This window comes from Boleophthalmus pectinirostris, unplaced genomic scaffold, assembly GCF_026225935.1.
Source record: "Boleophthalmus pectinirostris isolate CB_2022bp ecotype Guang Dong unplaced genomic scaffold, ASM2622593v1 HiC_scaffold_22, whole genome shotgun sequence".
In the NCBI taxonomy this organism is placed as follows: Eukaryota; Metazoa; Chordata; class Actinopteri; order Gobiiformes; family Gobiidae; genus Boleophthalmus; species Boleophthalmus pectinirostris.
Genome location: NW_026571190.1, coordinates 16,367,047 through 16,384,539, shown reverse-complemented (window position 1 = coordinate 16,384,539; position 17,493 = coordinate 16,367,047). Strand labels below are relative to the sequence as shown.

The window sequence follows — 17,493 nt, the reverse complement described above, 5'->3', positions numbered from 1 at the left end:
CTTTTTTATATCCACTTATTTTGACAATATCTACAGACAAAATTTAAGTCATAAGCATGCACTCTATACATTTACATGTTCAGGAAAAATTGGTATGCTGCATTAATCAGGCAACCAAATCATTATTATATTTTTGTTGTGTGTTTACATCCATAAATATTTCTTGCTGTTATATTAGTACAAAAGACAAAGCGTGAGGAAAAAAAAAAAAAAAAATTGAATACTATTTTTTTGTCTAACATTAGTTTATGCTTTTTTCTTGTCAAAAATATGCATAGGTGTGAACAATCAGAAACACATCAGGTGTAACTGTTACTGTGTTTAATTGACCCTAGAAATCAGAAAGTGATCAGATGTGTGATGTGCATGTTATATCCCCATTAACTGCTATACCATTACTGTAGTTGCTTTATTAGACATAGTATAGTTACAACTTTTGTTTTTACCTTTGCTAGGTTGCAGGTAGGGGAAGTAGGCATGGTTGGTTCTGGTCTCATTTCCGGTTTCACTACAGAAATACTAATCTATCCTGTTCGTGTCAGTTCCCTGTGATGAAAAATTTGGAGATAAATTCTGACATGCTCATTTAGTTTGAAGTGCATTTAAAGTGTAGAAAAAGACAGATCTTGAAACTCCTTTGGCATTAGCAAAACAAATGTTTCCTTGAATCAGCCTTTCATTGTGGTTAGTACTACTTTCGGTGACAACTAAAAACCATAAACCTCAAACATACAGGTGTGCAAAAGAAGTCTGAGCAAAATCTGTAAATGTGTGAATAGAGAAATTGAAACTGTATAAATTAATTATTTTTATTTTACCAATAACTTTATCTGACTCATGATATTATTAGCAAACTACGAAGGCAGTGGAGCTATAATGTCTTTTGCAAAGAAAAAAAAAGAAGCAAAAAACGATTATATCTTACATATGAAATTTGTAAATTTGTTGCCCTCTGTGGTCTAATTGCACGTGGTTCTTTAATTAGTTTAGTTGTATCAATATTTCAGTATTTCTTCAAGTTTTAATCATTGACAAATTATCTGTTCACAATTGCAATACCTATACTTATAAAAAATAAATAAATAGTAGTTTCACATTTAGTTTACAATTGGTTATAAATTATATGTTTTTATTTATAAGTTTATATTATATATCTTTCTCATAAAATAATTACAGGGTTTGCAAAACAATAATTAAAACTAATACCAGTTCAAAACAATATGCACAGTTATCATTGGTCTACAAAACATTATTGGAATAATTGAGTGTTTTAACTTATAAAAGTTAGTATGCACATTGCGGATATATTAATTGAACATGAACATAGGTCTGCAGTGTGTATATGAGTATGTGGTTAGCTTGTCAATGGTTTGTGGTCAGAACTCTCTCTCAAAAGCTGCAGAGATACGTGGTTGGGTCTACTTGCTCATTTTACAACAAGGGAAACCACCACCAAACACAAGACGCTCCTCTGCACACACTCAACATGCCTTCAATCAGGGGTAAGTACCTTATTTAAACTTAAAAGTACTACAATATTATATTTCTTGTTAATTGTTGACTAATATTAATTAATGTTGTTGAAGATGGCATCATTACATTATACAATTGTAATTAATTACTAAATAGTTAGAGGGTAGTTTTCAGCGCTGTAAAATGAATAGTTATAGGGTCCCAAATTCATTAAACACACATAATAATTGTTATATTGTTTTTCAGGGCATGAATATTTTCTGGCTGTTATCCTAACAGGGTACATTATGTACAAGGTATGTTAAAACATGTTTTGGAACAAACCTTTTGAAAAATCTTATTATTATACAGAATTATAAACCATTCATATTTCAGGAACTCTATTGCTCATAAAGTTGTACCTATTTTATCCATAAATTTGACATTTGGTTTATGTATTTATTTATTTATTGTTTGATAGGGACAGTGTGTAATAATGAACATCTGTAATTACAGTGTAAATATGATTATAGCTAAGATGGTAATTTCCATCTGTTTTCCCTAGGCATCTGACAGAAAATTACAAAATACAAAAGAGACATAACAGACCAATAAAAGGCCAGATTAAGTGTTCACAGACTTAGTTTTTATTCATTTGGTTTTAATAATACATATGTCATAACCTTTGCCCACTGGCCACCAGTGTTGGGACAGAGACACAAACTAAATTTAAACTTGAACTCAATTTGTCAGGTGGTTCATACCTTGCCAGAGTACATTGCAATCACAGTTAATGTGGTAGTCCATAGGAAGGGCCTCTGTCTAAAACCCATAACTAATCGAGATGGAACTTGTTACCAACATCAACAAAAGAAAAGGAGCAGAGCACAGACATGAGTAGAAATGCATAAATGTTTTTTATTGTGACTCATTCATTAACCTTTCAGTAAGACAAAACCACCCAAAACTTTCATTTTCTTTCTTACTGACAGACATGTTTGGCCCAAGAAGACGAGAACACCACTTTTGCATATGACTACAACTATACCACTGACTATGATATATATAATGGATTTCCTGAGGTCTGTTCCAAGGCAGCCAATCGTCAGTTTAGGCAGTGGTTCATCCCCACTTTCTATGCCATCATCTGCTTTTTGGGGCTCACCGGAAACCTGCTGGTCATCCTTACATACTTTTACTTCAAACGCCTCAAAACCATGACTGATGTGTACCTTCTCAACTTGTCATTTGCCGATCTCCTCTTTGTAATTTCTCTCCCCTTTTGGGCGTTTAATTCAATGAATGAATGGGTGCTAGGTTTGCCTGTGTGTAAAATCATGCATACCATCTATAAAGTTACTTTCTACAGTAGCATGTTTCTCCTCTCCTCCATCAGTGTAGATCGGTACTTTGCAATATCCAAGGCTATTTCTGCTCATAAACACCGCTCCCAAGCAGTGTTTTTCAGCAAGATCGCCTCCATGGTTATGTGGGTGTTAGCGCTAATCTTTTCAGTGCCTGAAATGATTTTCACCACAATCAATAACAACGCATGCACGCCTTATAAAAGCAACAATGATACGCTTCGTGTGAGTCTTCAGTCTAGTCAGATAACCCTTGCGTTTCTCATACCACTTATCGTCATGGGTTTCTGTTACAGCAACATAATTTGGACCCTTAGCCAAACTCGAGGATTTGAAAGAAACAGAGCTATCAAAGTCATTTTAGCTGTGGTGGCTGTATTCCTGATTTTCCAAACACCTTACAACATCGTGCTATTTTGGACCACTATTGTCACAGCTAAGGGTGGAACCACTATTTGCAATAATGATAATAGTCAACTTTACGCCACAGATATCACCCAGTGTATAGCCTTCTTCAGGTGCTGCCTCAACCCCTTTGTGTACGCATTTATTGGGGTTAAATTTAGGCATGATGTCCTGAAACTGCTGAAGGACTTGGGATGTATGAGTCGAGAAAGGTTTTTCAAATACACATGTGCCCAAAGAAAGGCATCACTGGCTACAGAAACAGACAGCACCACCACCTTCTCACCTTGAAGATGAGAAGAATGGACAAGGGCTTAAATCCAATCAGTGTATTCAGTATTTGTACGTAGAAAATAGTTCAATGCTATCTTCTATTAACTATTGATGTTATAGAAGGAGGACATTTCGGCCAGTATGGTAGCCTCGCTTTCCAGTCTCTCCCTCTTACTTTCTGTTTGAACACAGTAGGGACTGGAACCAATAGAGCATGTTGTGTAATTTTAGGACAAACCAATAACAGCCACTTTGAAGAACATGTCTCTGAAAAGCAGACGCTGGAATATTTTGGTATCATTCAGAACAAAATTAAATATAAACTGTGACTACAGGTTTGCAGGTTTTATTCCATTTACTTGTTGATTCTGTATTTCAGTTTTTCTTTTCCTACACAAACTGTCATGTGTTTCTCTGATTGGTTAATCAGCTCCTGTCAATTATGCCAAATAGAAATTGTGGAGACAAGAGTAAAGTATTGTAAAGGTGTGTGGTATTGGCTGGCCAGGCAACTGTTATGGGCATTGGACACAGTGATGAGTTAGTCACAGAGTAATTCAGCTGCTGTGTAATTTGCCCACTAACAACAAGGTAGCTGTTTCAAACTTAATCTGATTTTATATTTTTGTTGTGTCATTGTGTAAGACTTCATTCACATTGCTGTGTCCAATCACAGTAATGAGGATGGTAGGGCATCCGGCGTAAAACAAAACAAACAAAAAAACAAACAATCGAACAAAAAAAAAAATGCAACTCTAGCTCAGATTTTGATATGACTTGGGTTTGTTTTTATGTGTTAATAGTGATTGGTAGCTCCTCACCAAACATCTGTTGAAAAGGTACATATCATTCAGTTTGTTCAATGCATTTGAATGCTTATGCTGTACATAATATACATACATTAATTAATATCTTTAAAAATATTTTTTTATTCACATTGTTGTGTTCAGTATTTTTTCTTGTTTGTAGTTACATGCCTGTATGTGGAGCCATACCCAGTGTAAAATATGTTTCTAATATGCCAAAGGGTATTTAATTGGATATATACAAGTAAAATTCCCATTTATATGATAAAATAGTACTGAATTTTTGTAATGTAATGTATTGTAATGTAAGAAGCAGAAACAAAATGCTATCTTCCATAAGCCAATAAAGTATGTTTTAACCACTCATTGTGTATTGCTAATTTAGTTTCACTTTCTCTCCATTCTTCTTCATCTTAACAGTGATTCACAAGTTACATTTAACCAGAGGGTCCTGTTCTTGCCAGTTTGACATGTAGCCAGACATAACTGTAAATATCTAGGAAATGATGAAACAGCCTGCCCTGGAGACACAAATTATAAAAATGTATCACAGGTTAGTCATTTGGTGTAAATGCTTGCTTCCAAGGAAAAGTTATTCATTATGCTATAATAATCCACATGACACAACCTTTGGCCACCAGTGTTAATTTTGAGAAGAATTTGAAATTTAGTATTTGTATAGATTACTAGCTAATTTTAGTCAACTAAATATATAATAGTTTTATTCAATCAGAAAATACATTCATATAACTATGATACTTATTGGTCTATGTAACATACAAAGATGTGCTCCTTGAGCATTGAATTGGTTTGTATTTTTAGCTGTCAAAAATGTATGAAATTTCAGTCATATTTTAAGTAATTTTGATGACTTTTTATGAAGTTTTCAGCTTTAATTAGCCAAAATATTGTTCATTTCACACTCAGTTACATCCTGCTCATTGACTGTGGTTGATGATTTAACTTTGTGGGTTATGGAATATGGCATTTCTACAGAAGACTGAGAAGAGCAAATGGCCTGGAGACAAACTCCAGTGATGATGACATCACTACACACAGTCATTGGGTTACATTGGATTAGCGTCTTCCGGCTCTGCTCATAGGCTCAAAGAAAAGGGGCAGGGAGCAACTAATAAAAGCATGTGCCACATGAAATCGGGAAAGCAAGTCTGTTTAAGAGGAGGGAAGCAGAACTGTCTTCATTGTGAACCACAATAAACAAGGTAAGACCTTTATACGACTTCACAATTTAACAACAATGTGGGGCTTACTGAAACTGCTGTCATTCAGATGCCTATGAAAAACTTTAAAAACTTTTTGGTGATATGAACTAGAACTTTTTATAATGTGGGGTATTTTGGTAAATTAACATTTTCAGCAAACTGTATTTTAACAACTGAAGTGTGTGTATTTGTTTTTGTAACATATGTAATCAGTAGAGGCCAATACGGTAATTTAACTTTATAATTAAAGGTGCACTGTGCAACTTTTCTGGTGGAGGGCCCACCACATGCTTGTCTCCATGAAGATGTTATTCTTTTGGAATGTTCCACAATATGACATTAAGCGTATCTATCGATTCAATTATGGGTGTTTCTATTGCTCAAAAAAACAGTTCTGTGAATATGGGTGACTCTCCACAGATCTAAATTGCATGTCTCCCTCGTGATATATAGGTTTAATCTACACTGTGAAACATTCTAGACAAAGCAATAACATTTTCATGGAGACAAGCAGGTAACAGACCCTCCACTAGAAATGTTACACAATTAACCTTTAAATTACCCTATGTATAGCCACGTATTATTATATAATATGTGTCTTACGTCTTAATACAGTTACAAAGTACAAGTGTATGTTACTATATATATTTAGAACTAAAAACTGGATATGGGTCATGAACTTGAATGCAAACTATACTATATTAAGAGATAATATCGCAGGAGATGCTATATAATTTGGTCTAAATGACTTAAGGATTTCCACTGTAAACTATTTACCTCATAGTGTACAGTAAATCGTTTGCCTAGGATCTAGAATAAACACTTCTCCAATACTTTATCACAGAAATATCATTCTGCACTGATTTGTAGGTATAGGGTATAGACAGGAATAGATAACATTATTTCTATTCCAATTCACTTCTTGAATTATCTGGATTTGGGACCTGCTTCTACAGTACACAAGTTACATACTTAAACCTATTTTGATCGCTCATAAAAACAAATGGAAAAAGTGCAACTTCTCAGAAAATGTAACTTGTAGAGGGGCCACATAAAAGTATGAACTAAATCTCCGAAATTACTCCCAAATGTTTATTGGGTTGTAGCCATGGTAACCACTGTGCCAGGTGACTCATGTTCAGGACCACACCTTTGTCAGAAAGAGAAACACTCTACACACCCAAACTCACACTGATAAGCATGGACATGACTATTTAACAATTATTCATTTAAAGACTGTTCAAGAACTGAGAAATAAAATCTCCAAGGAGAATGCCCTCAGGTGGCATATTAATCCAGTGTTTTTACTAGTAGTGCAAACAGTTTAAATTGATGTTATGACAACAGTAAAATTATGCTCATAATAACAGCATGAATAAAGCTGTTCAACATAACAAGTATTTTATCATATTGGCCACAATAAGTTAAATGAGCAACTATGTAACTTTTGTGGTGCATAGTGTCCAGCTTGTCTGCATGCAGGAAAATTTTACTTAACGACCAGTAAGTCATAAGTGAGACCAGTAAGTGACTGTGTGAGGCTAATTCAGATCTGTGGAAAAAGGTGACGCCACTCACTATAAGAATGCATGTTTTTCAAGATTTTTGAGCAATAAAACACCTATAATTGAGTACATAAGATTGGTCACACATTGTCCAGCTCAACCCCCACTCCCCGCTTACGATACATAGTAAAGGTTATAGATCCCAAAGTGAAATTCCTCGGTTCATGGACAAGACCTAGCTGGAGGATTAATCTTGTGCATGCTTTAAGTTAATGGGGGACATCGGAGCACTAAAACCTGCCCAGGACTCTCTTATGACAGGGATATTCTAACCGCTTTGCCCAGGTCTAAGCTATAGGCTAAAGGAATTTTAATGTACTTGTTCTTCTCTGTCATATATTGATTTTGAAAAGTAACTTAAAATGTTGTGTACTATTATTATTACAATATCTTTACTATATGGGAGGTTATACACTACACAAAAGCAACACTATATTTCCATTATAGACAGTATAAGTAATCTAGTATTTCTTCAATGTGTTTCAGTCTCCAGGGCGGTATAACTGTCCTAACATGATGCCTACAGCTAAAGGCTTGTCACATATGATACCTGCTCATGTTCTGAGGGTGGGGCAAACCATTCAAGTGGATTCTACAGCTCCAGAGGCCAAGACCAATCACCACCTCCCCAACACTACAGCTTTGAGTGTCAATCAAATCGACGATGAGCTTGAGAATTCCCTGGAGAACCTCAACCAGCTAATCCTTGAACTTGATCCAACTTTTGAACTGCACCAGGTGCCAAAAAGTCCAACCTCAGGTACAGTGAAGTGTTTCTTACATAAGTCAAGTTCTTAAACAAATATATATGTGACAAGGAAAATTGTTCTCAAATCATCAAATCACTCCACCACAAAGCCCGCAGTTAAATTGGAAATTACTAAGGTCTTACAAACAGTCAATTAATTTAGTTTAGAGACAAAACATTCAGTTACAGGAAAAAACAGCTCTTAAGGACAAACTCTGCTATACTAGTTTTTTTTAACATATAGGAGGTTGTGTAATTGAAAAAATGTTACATTTAAAAATAAAATTTGTGTTGTTGAGACCTCAGCAAAAATATTTCAAGAGTGAACTTTTATTGGACTTTCAATTCAGACTCATAACAGGATTGAGTGTACTGATTGCATTCACTAGTGACAAAACAAACAGTTCTGACATAACACATTTTTCCACCTCTTGGCGCAGCTTCACATTTTCCAGACTTATTTTCTTTTTTGTATCCATGCTACTTCTATTGTCCATGTTGCTGCAGACTTGTACCACACCCTGCACAGCTCTTACACACATCTGAAACTATATCTGAACAAACTCAAACTCCAGGCTGCTTTGATCAGAGCTAGAGGTCAAATGCATGAATAGATTTCCTGTTGCTCTTTGTTCACTTGAAATGAATATGTATTTGAAACTGAGAGTCGAGTGAGACCATCAGACTGTTTTGGAAAGCAAGACTACTGTTAGACAAAGCAATGAAAAGCAAGACTTCTGCTAGACTAAGGAGAAACTAAGTACTTACTTTAAAGTTAAAGATTAGAAATATTAAAAGCGCAATATGTAACTTTTCTGGTAGACGGTCTGCTGCCTGTCTGAGATGTTGTTTGGTTTTTTGAATATTTTCACAGCATGTTATTAAACATATCAAGTAACACCACCATTACTGATAATAGGTCAGGTCTGTGGAGAGAGGACCCAGCTTAGAGTTAAGAATGGATGCTTGTCAAAGGATTTTACAAAGTGGACCTTTAAATCATAACATACAGACTATATTATCCTATGCACTGTGGAAGTGCACAGCTTTTGCTGAAGGCAGTGCTTTCCAGTGGTAGAATCCACTTATAAGGACAAGCTGAGGCATCTGTTGGTATTTTAGCAAAATTACAAAACATAGTGAATCCAAATCAATGTTTAGAGGGAGGTGCGTGTGCTACAAGCTGCTACCTGCAGCAGAAATGTGTTGCATGTGTGTTTTGACGTCTGTGTTTACTTACTTTCCCAAGAACACACCTATTCTGCAGGAGAAAATAAATCAATGTCATATTTTCCTTTGTGCTGATCTGAGGTTTTGTAGTTGTAAAACTATATTGCACATTAGAGGGCTGAGGATTTTTGGAAAGTATTACTTGTGATTTTGTTGCATTTTGCTATTGAGAATTAGATAACTCTTCTCCATTGGATTTGTATTTACAAGGCCAGTGGTGAAGGGTTATTTAATTCTATGTCAAGGTTGCATTTTGCTAATGGTGTCCATTGAAATTGCACTCTCTTTATCACTTTCTACAAACCTCAAGCACACATATTTATTTTACTGCAGTGATTTCTTCTATTTAGATAAACTATGATTAAATGCTTACACTTAGTCAAGTGTCTGGTTCAGTGATTATTTATATTAATCCAGTTCTGGACTCATTTTGATTTACCCTTGGAGTTAACTCAAGTTAGCTCTAATATGGCCTCATTTTACTGTCATTATACATACACAAGAAAACACATATTACTAGCCGTAGTAATAAAGTGCTCAGATTCAGTCCAGTTCAGAAACTGCTGTTGTACAGTTTTATAGTCAAAGGAACAAATGATCTCTGAACTATTATGGTACTAAATATGTTTTGTTTAAATCTAAAATAAAACCGTTTGAGAACCATAGCAGAAATTAAAACTATTTTATGCTTATTGTTTCCAGATGAAGATGAATCCAGTCCTGTGCTGATCCCAAGAGGCTGCCCTGCTAACAGGTCACCTAGTTCAGTCATCACTGTCTCTCCCAGTATTGCCATCCCGTCTCCGTGTGGCCTGAGCTGCAGTCCCCAGGGGGCACTGGTGTTCTCGGGCTCACCCTCTTCCTCCTCCCTCCCTCCACTCCCTTGCGGTAGTGTGGTGCGCAGGAGCCCCATCCCAAGACAGGATGGAGGGGCAACTCAGAGCTCCTGTTGCCTCTCGCAGCCAAACCGACACAGTGCACTCTCTCTCCTCTCCACGTCCTCATGCTCTGATACCAGCTACATCCTGGGCAGGTAAACAGTTAAATGGATTAAAGATGCTTTTTGGTTAGGGTTCTGTCATTTGCTTGTCCCAAGTATATTCCACAATATGGAATTAAACATATTTATCTTACATCCATTCACATTAGATTCGTTTTTTGCAATAATCATTCTACTAGTAAGGTACAATAATAATAATAATAATAATAATAATAACAATAATAATAATAATTATTATTATTAAAGGTGGTTTTAAAGAGGTCTTGTTCATAATTTAATTTAATCCAAATAATTGATTAGGGTATCAATCAGTCAGTCAATCACTGCGTTTACATAGCACCTTTCTTTCAAGAGACCCAAAGCGCTTTACAGTTCATTCACTAGACACTCAGTGGTGGCAAGCAACTGTTATAGCCACAGCTGCCCTGGAGCAGACTGACAGAAACAAGGTTGCCAACCTGTGACACTGGCCCTTCTGATCTCCCATCCCTACCAACACTCACACACACACATCACTTTCATACTAGCCAATGTAGGTAAAATGTCTTGCCTAAGGACACAACAACATTTTTTGCCACTGGCGCCCCACTGTGGCACCTGGAATTCCCAGCAGTCTCCCATCCAAGTACTAACCAGCCCCAGCCTTGCTTAGCTTCTGAGATCTGAAAAGATCAGGCTTTAACAAGCTGATATCATCATAGTGTAATTATATATATATATATATATATATATATATATATATATATATATATATATATATATATATATATATATATATATATATATATATATATATATATATATATATATATATGGCAAACGTTTCCACATGGTTAGAGCAAGAACTGATTAATAGATATCATATGATATATATGACATTTAAAAAAATCTTAAAATTGGGAATGTTACGTCAATTTTTTGTATGAGCAGGATGACCTTACCCAGAATGTAATAAATGCATTAAAATGTTCCTTATGTATTTTCTTTCCTTTTTGTCTATAGCAACTTGTCTCTGACCAGTGAAGATGCTGATTCTTCAGAGTTCAGTATCACTCCAACTGGGTCTTATGTTGGTCGCTTTTCAGAAATGCCTCTATCACCAAAAAACAAACATTTAGCAGGACTCCATCACAAACAAACCCACAGCAGCCCTGCATCCCTCTCTGGCTCCTTCACTGATATCCCTGTACTTTTGATCAATGGAGCACCCCAGCCCGAAATACAGTCATGCCCTCCATCTCCAGGACTGCAAATGAACTTGTCCCCTACGAAACCACCCTCACCTCACAGTAAGTTAAAGTGTAGTGAAAACAGTGAAATCATTTGATTCATTTTGAACATATTTTCGGTATTACTGTGCGTTTTAGGTCCTCTTTTCTTTGGAAGCCAACCAACAATGAAGTTTGTAATGGACACATCAAAGTTATGGTTTCGTCCACATATCAGCAGAGCAGAAGGTATTTTGGCACCAATTATTCCTCCAGTAATTGCTCAGTTGTATTGATTAAAGTTGATTTGATATGACTGAATATATTGTAGCATATTTTATAGCTAACAGAAAAGGAAAAGAATATTACCTAAATATGATAAAAAGGTGCACAATGTAAATTTTTGGTGGTTTGCTACCTGCTTGCGTAAATGACTGATTATTTTTTATTTCTAAAGAAATGTTACTATTTTTCCTGGAATTTTCCACAGTAGGGCATTAGACTTACTTAGCTCTGTCTATGGAGACAAGCAAGTGGAGACCAACCCAAGATTACAAATCAGATCTATGGAGAAAAAGCAATAAAAACACCTGTAAATAAATAAATGCAAGATAGATAGTTGGATAGTTCAGTGCCACACTGTGAATGTTCTAGGCAAAGGCCTAAATCTCCAAGCACGTGGTGGACACTCTGTTAGAAAAGTTACACCTAATGAATTTTAACTAAATAGATACAATGTAATTTGCTTATTAATAAATTGTCCTGTCCCCATTGACTCACTACTACATTTTAGCTGAAGCCCTGGTCAGAGACAAGGAGCCAGGAACATTTGTGATCCGAGACAGCACATCCTTCAAGGGAAATTTTGGGCTCGCCATGAAGGTGGATCAGTCTCCAACCACGTTTGCTGCATCTGCTAACCCAGGTAATCCATTTTTACTTTATCCCTAACAAGAATTGCATCACACATTTACTTGACAAGTGTTCAGTCTTTCTTATATGTTTAGAAGGGTCATTGGATATCCAAAATTATAAGTGATTATATTGCCCAAAAAGTGATGCCTGTTTGTGAATCTTACTAAAACTTTACTACAATTTAGATTTTTAAAGAATACATTACCCACACTGCAAATATATGTTATAGGCCAAAACACGAAGATAAATATTGTATATTGTTATATTGTATCTGCTGGAAGGATCCATGCCGGTCCATCCCTAGATTTAACCATTCACCCACAAACTGGAAGATTAACAGTTAATGTATACACCCTTTGTGTCACTGACCCTCCTTCCATTACTGGCATCTACGTGTAATCTGATTGTGTGCTCAGAATGACACGCCTCAGTCTGCCCCTGGTCTGTTGAGGCTGCAGGTTAAAACAGGTTACTACCATGGTGGTGGAATCAGTAAATCAAGGAAAGACTCACCTTAAGTAAGTTGTGAAATTTGAAAAGGGGTATTAATCAGATATTATTCACTTCTAATAATTAACCTCTAAAATGTAACAAAGGTGGCCTCCCAATAGTCTAATACATACTATGGACAGGAAAGTAGACTATAAAAAAGTATGATAAAAACTGAAAAAAATTACTATATGATAAAAATGCTAGTTTTCAAGACTAAATACATTTCTACAGTAAGTACAGTGCGTTTTCATACAGAAATGCAATGAAATTATTCAAGGATCATCTGTACCATGAAAAATTCAGAGGAAATCTGTAAGAAATGTACAACTTACATGAATTGAAAGCAAAAAAATATATATATGTAAAATATATATAAATAATATTTGTAAGCATTTAAGTCTATACACTAGTCTATACATGGGATATGAGCAAATGCCTTACTTGACCATTTTGATGTTTCTTTGGAATTGTGTGGTGAGGACAGAGCCTGTGTCATTTTTTCCATCCGCTGCAACCACCACTGTGTACAAGAGGAAACCAGCTGTTTATAGCACTGTAAGCAATGACAGAGACAGCATCTTCTGGGCAACTTGTTTTGCACTGTATTTCTAGGCAAAAGGTTAAAGATAATGTTTCTGATGGAGGTTCGACCTAGTTTGAAGTAGTTATTATTTTGCATGGAGTGATCCACAGTGCGGCATTTATCACAAAACTCCATGTAGACAGGTAGGTGACACCACAAGGCCAAATTACAGGTCAGATCTGTAGAGAGACAGATTTTGTAAAGGTAAAGGTAAATTCTTTGTATTAAAACTGAATAACTGAACAGATGCAAAAGGGAGGAATTAAATAATATACTGTGGAACATTTCAGGCAAAGCAATGCATTTTCTGGCAAGTCGGTGGCCTATCCTTCTCCAGAAAAATTACATTACATATCTAGGTTTATTCTTTGTATAACTGCTTCTGACTAAGAAACACTTTCATTCATATTTCAACAGGAGATAATAGTTCAGATTTGGTCAGACACTTCCTCATTGAATCATCAGCCAAAGGTGTTCGAATCAAAGGCTCTTCCCAGGAACCGTACTTTGGTGAGCACTCAAACAATTATTATGAATGAGTTTTCCTACACTCAGGATTTGTGTATTTTTCTACTGCATAATCTACAACCACACCACGATGACTAAACCATGTCTAGTCTAGGGGATGTGGGTGGGCAACTGAAGGCGGGTCTCCTTTGAATCAGTGCAATGACCTCATGAGGAGTGTTCTTTGACAAAAAAGGTCACAGTCCACATCCATCCAGTATGGGAATATGAACTTATACCAATGAGTAATCATGAACTACTGTAAAAATTATGTGACTTTTGTGTTACAAATTCTTAATATTAAACTGTCCATGGTTGGATTTTACATTTATCGTCATGTCAGTCAGGCAATTCAATGATAAATGTCTTTCATTATCTTGATAATAGTTATAAGGCTGCCATAATAAAATGATAAATGCAATTGGTTTACAAATAGGAGGTAAATGGATCAATTTAGATCAGTTAACTTAGAGAGTTGAAACTTGACAACATTTTGCATTCATTTCTACAATAAAAAAATAATAATAATAATATGTTCATATTTCTTAATGTTTATTCTACAGGAAGTCTACCAGCCTTGGTTTACCAGCACACAATTTCAGCCTATGCCCTACCATGCAGACTACAGCTCTCCTCTCAAGGTAAAGTCCAACATATTAAGTGGACTTGGTGATGATGATGGTGGTTAATAAGCATATATTGACTATGTATTGACAAAATCCATTTCGTTCATTTAGTGCTGGGTGCAACAGAGAATACCAAGACATCAGGAGAAGGCAAGAAGAAATCAGGTAAATTTACTTTGTGCCACGTGAGCTTGAGTGAGTTAGCTAACAGTTTGGTAATTGAGAAAGCCTGCAAAAATAACTTTAAAAAAATTCTACCTCTATATAAAGTAGCTCTTTACACAAATACGTACAATTCCCTTATATATTTTCTTGTTCTCTTGTCTATATGGAAATAACATGTTTTGCTGAATGAAATTATAATGTAATGGATGTAATATATGCTACTGCTAACTGGAGGCTGCATTGTTTACCTATTTAAGTTAGCCACAACAATGCTAACACAACATACTTTGAAAATAAAAGCTTTGTCTGTCGAAGTGTACATTCCTTCTGCCCTAGTAGTACCACAGTTATTACCACATAGGTTTACACAATCTAACTTTATGCTCCAGTTAGTAATGCTTAGCTAATGCCTGAATTATGTAGCTTTTCCTGTGGCTCACCGATAAAATTCCCCAAGTCACTGTGACCAACGGTGTGGTGAAGACTAGTAAAAAATGATTATAGGCCCACATAACATCATGCCAATCAGCTGTGTAATTTTCTGTCCAGAGACACTGAGGAGATAGGCAACTCAAAGGCTTACACAATTTTCCTTTAGAGAGAGAGAAAAAAAAAAAGTTCAGTCACTAAACTAATTTGTCTCTTCTGTTTTCTTGGCAATAAATGACACCTACTAGCCAATACAATTTTTAGACCAACTAATGTTTTTGAATATGATTTGTTAGAAAAAAGTACTACAAAGGCATTTTTAAACAATTCATATTATTTTACTGCTATTCATTTCAAGCGTTGATAGTGTGATTGCAATAAACTGCAGCACCAATAGACATCATTAATCAGTGCTAGTGCAGACTCTGCTGCTCTGTGAGTGAATTCTGGAGGTTCTGAGCTTTCATATAAGCATGGCATGTTCATATACAGTACTAAGAATTAGAAAAAGTTGTGTCTTCTATATGCTGGTTAAAGCACTGGAACTGGAACCCATGTTGTGAATGTAGCACGTTTTTTAAAACTGTAAGAGCTACCAGTCTAAGAAGCATAAAATTATCCCTAGCCTATTTTACACACTGTATGATTTAGTTGATTTATGTCTTGCCAAATTAGTTTCATAGCTACATATTTACAATACTATTTTCTTTCAGCAGCCTCCAACTTTGTCTATCTGAACTCTATCCCCACTGAGATGCTGACTGGTCCCTGTGCGATCCAAAAGGCAGTGACAGTGACTTTTGAGAAGGCCCCTGGCTCCTTCACCCCTGCCATAGTGAATTTAAAGGTTTCTCCGAAGGGCGTAACTCTCACAGACATCAACAGGAAGTAAGAAAATAAGATACATCCTGCCTTGCTCTGACTGGCTTGTGGTTTTCTTACAGTAAATCAGTGAATGTGTGAAAAACAATGTTTTGTTTTGTTTTTTCTTCTCAGGCTTTTCTTCAGGCGCCATTATCCCATCCACCTCCTCAGCTACATCGGAGAAGATCCAAACAGTAGACGGTCAGTATTTGTTCACCGTATACCACTTGATAAACAGAACAGAACCTAATTAATTATAAACCATAATGTATAAATATATCGCAATAACTACTGTCATTTCATTCTGTAATTGATTATCATCTAAATTGTTTTCTTAATCCAACAGGTGGATGAGAGGCTCAGATTTTGGTGCAAAGTAAGTGCCTGTAAACAGTGATTTAAGTATTACTCAATTATGTTGCTTCAGTACAGATACCTACATTTCTTTACTTGAAGCACAGTACTCTACCACTGCTTGTAAATGCCAGCACATTTCTTCACAAAAGGCCCCGCCTTCAGATCTCTAAGTGATCTCTTTTTTCTTTTTTTTTTTTTACCTACAGGATGTTTGGTTTTGTGGCCAAAGGTGTTGAAGCTGGAATGGAAAATGTCTGCCATGTTTTTGCAGAGTATGACCCTCTGCAGCCCTGTGACAAGATTGTTCAGTTTATTCAAGATGTACTAACTAACTAATAACAGTAACTAAAACATAAATAATCTGTACCATTTTTAACATTTCATTTTGTAATTTTGTATTGACTGTTTTTGCCATTACATACAAATAGATTTTCTTAACAGTAGGACAAAATATCTAGACAATTGAACATTGTCAGTTTACAATAGCACTTAGGCTTAGAGAATGCATAACTGTTAAAAGTTTAGATTATAATGGTGTATTTTTATTTTTGTAAATTATGGTAGTAAAGAAAGGAAAGATGTGCAATGTATTTTCTATCTTTTTATTCTAAATGCGTCACTTTTTATGAATGCTTGACAGCCTATCATATCAAAGTAATGATTGTAGATACTTGAGATTTAGCTTATATTGTATATTTATGATTTACCACTGTGTGCAATTTCTTTGTATAGTAATACATTTTGTAATATAAAAAAATAAACTGATGAAACCCATACCAATTAATTCTTAAGTCTTTGTAATAGTTGAAGTTGAATTTATACCTAAAAACATGCAATGCTACTTCAAAAATTTTATTTGCATAATTACAATAAGGACTGTACCGGACACAATCAGAACCTCTTGAATGTATTGTATTTTCCTTTAAAATATTCATGTACATTTACTTTACAAATAATATTTTCCTTATTTTACATTTAAAAGTATCACATTATCATAAAGAAAACAGACACAGGAAATGCAGGTATATTATACACATAGTTTATTTAATTTTAAATCATAAATCATTAGATAAAAGCAAACGTCTTTATTCTGAATTCACAGAGCTCCCAAATGTAAGAGAATGTAAGAGCGTGCTTATTGAAGCAAAAAATCAGGCATAAAACTGCATCTATCTATCTATATCTATATATCTATAATATATATACGTATATATATATATATATATATATATATATATATATATATATATATATATATATATATATATATATATATATATA

At 35.2% G+C, this 17,493-nt stretch overlaps 2 protein-coding genes across 2 annotated transcripts; both read left to right on the top strand.

The window, feature by feature from the left end:
* Positions 1 to 1,433: 1,433 nt before the first annotated feature.
* ccr7 (chemokine (C-C motif) receptor 7) lies at positions 1,434 to 4,654 on the top strand. The gene is made up of 3 exons (XM_020939877.2): positions 1,434 to 1,502; positions 1,720 to 1,769; positions 2,445 to 4,654. The coding sequence occupies exons 1-3, from the start codon at positions 1,487 to 1,489 to the stop codon at positions 3,510 to 3,512; spliced, it is 1,134 nt and encodes a 377-aa protein (XP_020795536.2). The 5' UTR covers positions 1,434 to 1,486; the 3' UTR covers positions 3,513 to 4,654.
* Positions 4,655 to 4,813: 159 nt separating this feature from the next.
* On the top strand, positions 4,814 to 16,992 carry LOC110173863 (tensin-4). The gene is made up of 14 exons (XM_020939871.2): positions 4,814 to 4,853; positions 5,297 to 5,523; positions 7,575 to 7,848; positions 9,769 to 10,099; positions 11,069 to 11,355; positions 11,434 to 11,523; positions 12,068 to 12,199; positions 13,682 to 13,774; positions 14,335 to 14,412; positions 14,509 to 14,562; positions 15,705 to 15,879; positions 15,988 to 16,056; positions 16,202 to 16,231; positions 16,419 to 16,992. Exons 3-14 carry the CDS (start codon positions 7,602 to 7,604, stop codon positions 16,546 to 16,548), a joined length of 1,716 nt encoding a protein of 571 aa, XP_020795530.1. The 5' UTR covers positions 4,814 to 4,853; positions 5,297 to 5,523; positions 7,575 to 7,601; the 3' UTR covers positions 16,549 to 16,992.
* Positions 16,993 to 17,493: the final 501 nt, after the last annotated feature.

What these genes read in the sequence shown, in the direction of transcription:
- LOC110173863 (XM_020939871.2), top strand. Translation starts at nt 7,602, where the DNA reads ATGATGCCTACAGCTAAAGGCTTGTCACATATGATACCTGCTCATGTT. An exon ending in TTCCCAGGAACCGTACTTTG is followed by an intron (nt 13,775 to 14,334) that starts GTGAGCACTCAA and finishes TTTATTCTACAG; the next exon opens with GAAGTCTACCAGCCTTGGTT. An exon ending in CTCACAGACATCAACAGGAA is followed by an intron (nt 15,880 to 15,987) that starts GTAAGAAAATAA and finishes TTTTCTTCTCAG; the next exon opens with GCTTTTCTTCAGGCGCCATT.
- ccr7 (XM_020939877.2), top strand. An exon ending in CAGGGTACATTATGTACAAG is followed by an intron (nt 1,770 to 2,444) that starts GTATGTTAAAAC and finishes TCTTACTGACAG; the next exon opens with ACATGTTTGGCCCAAGAAGA.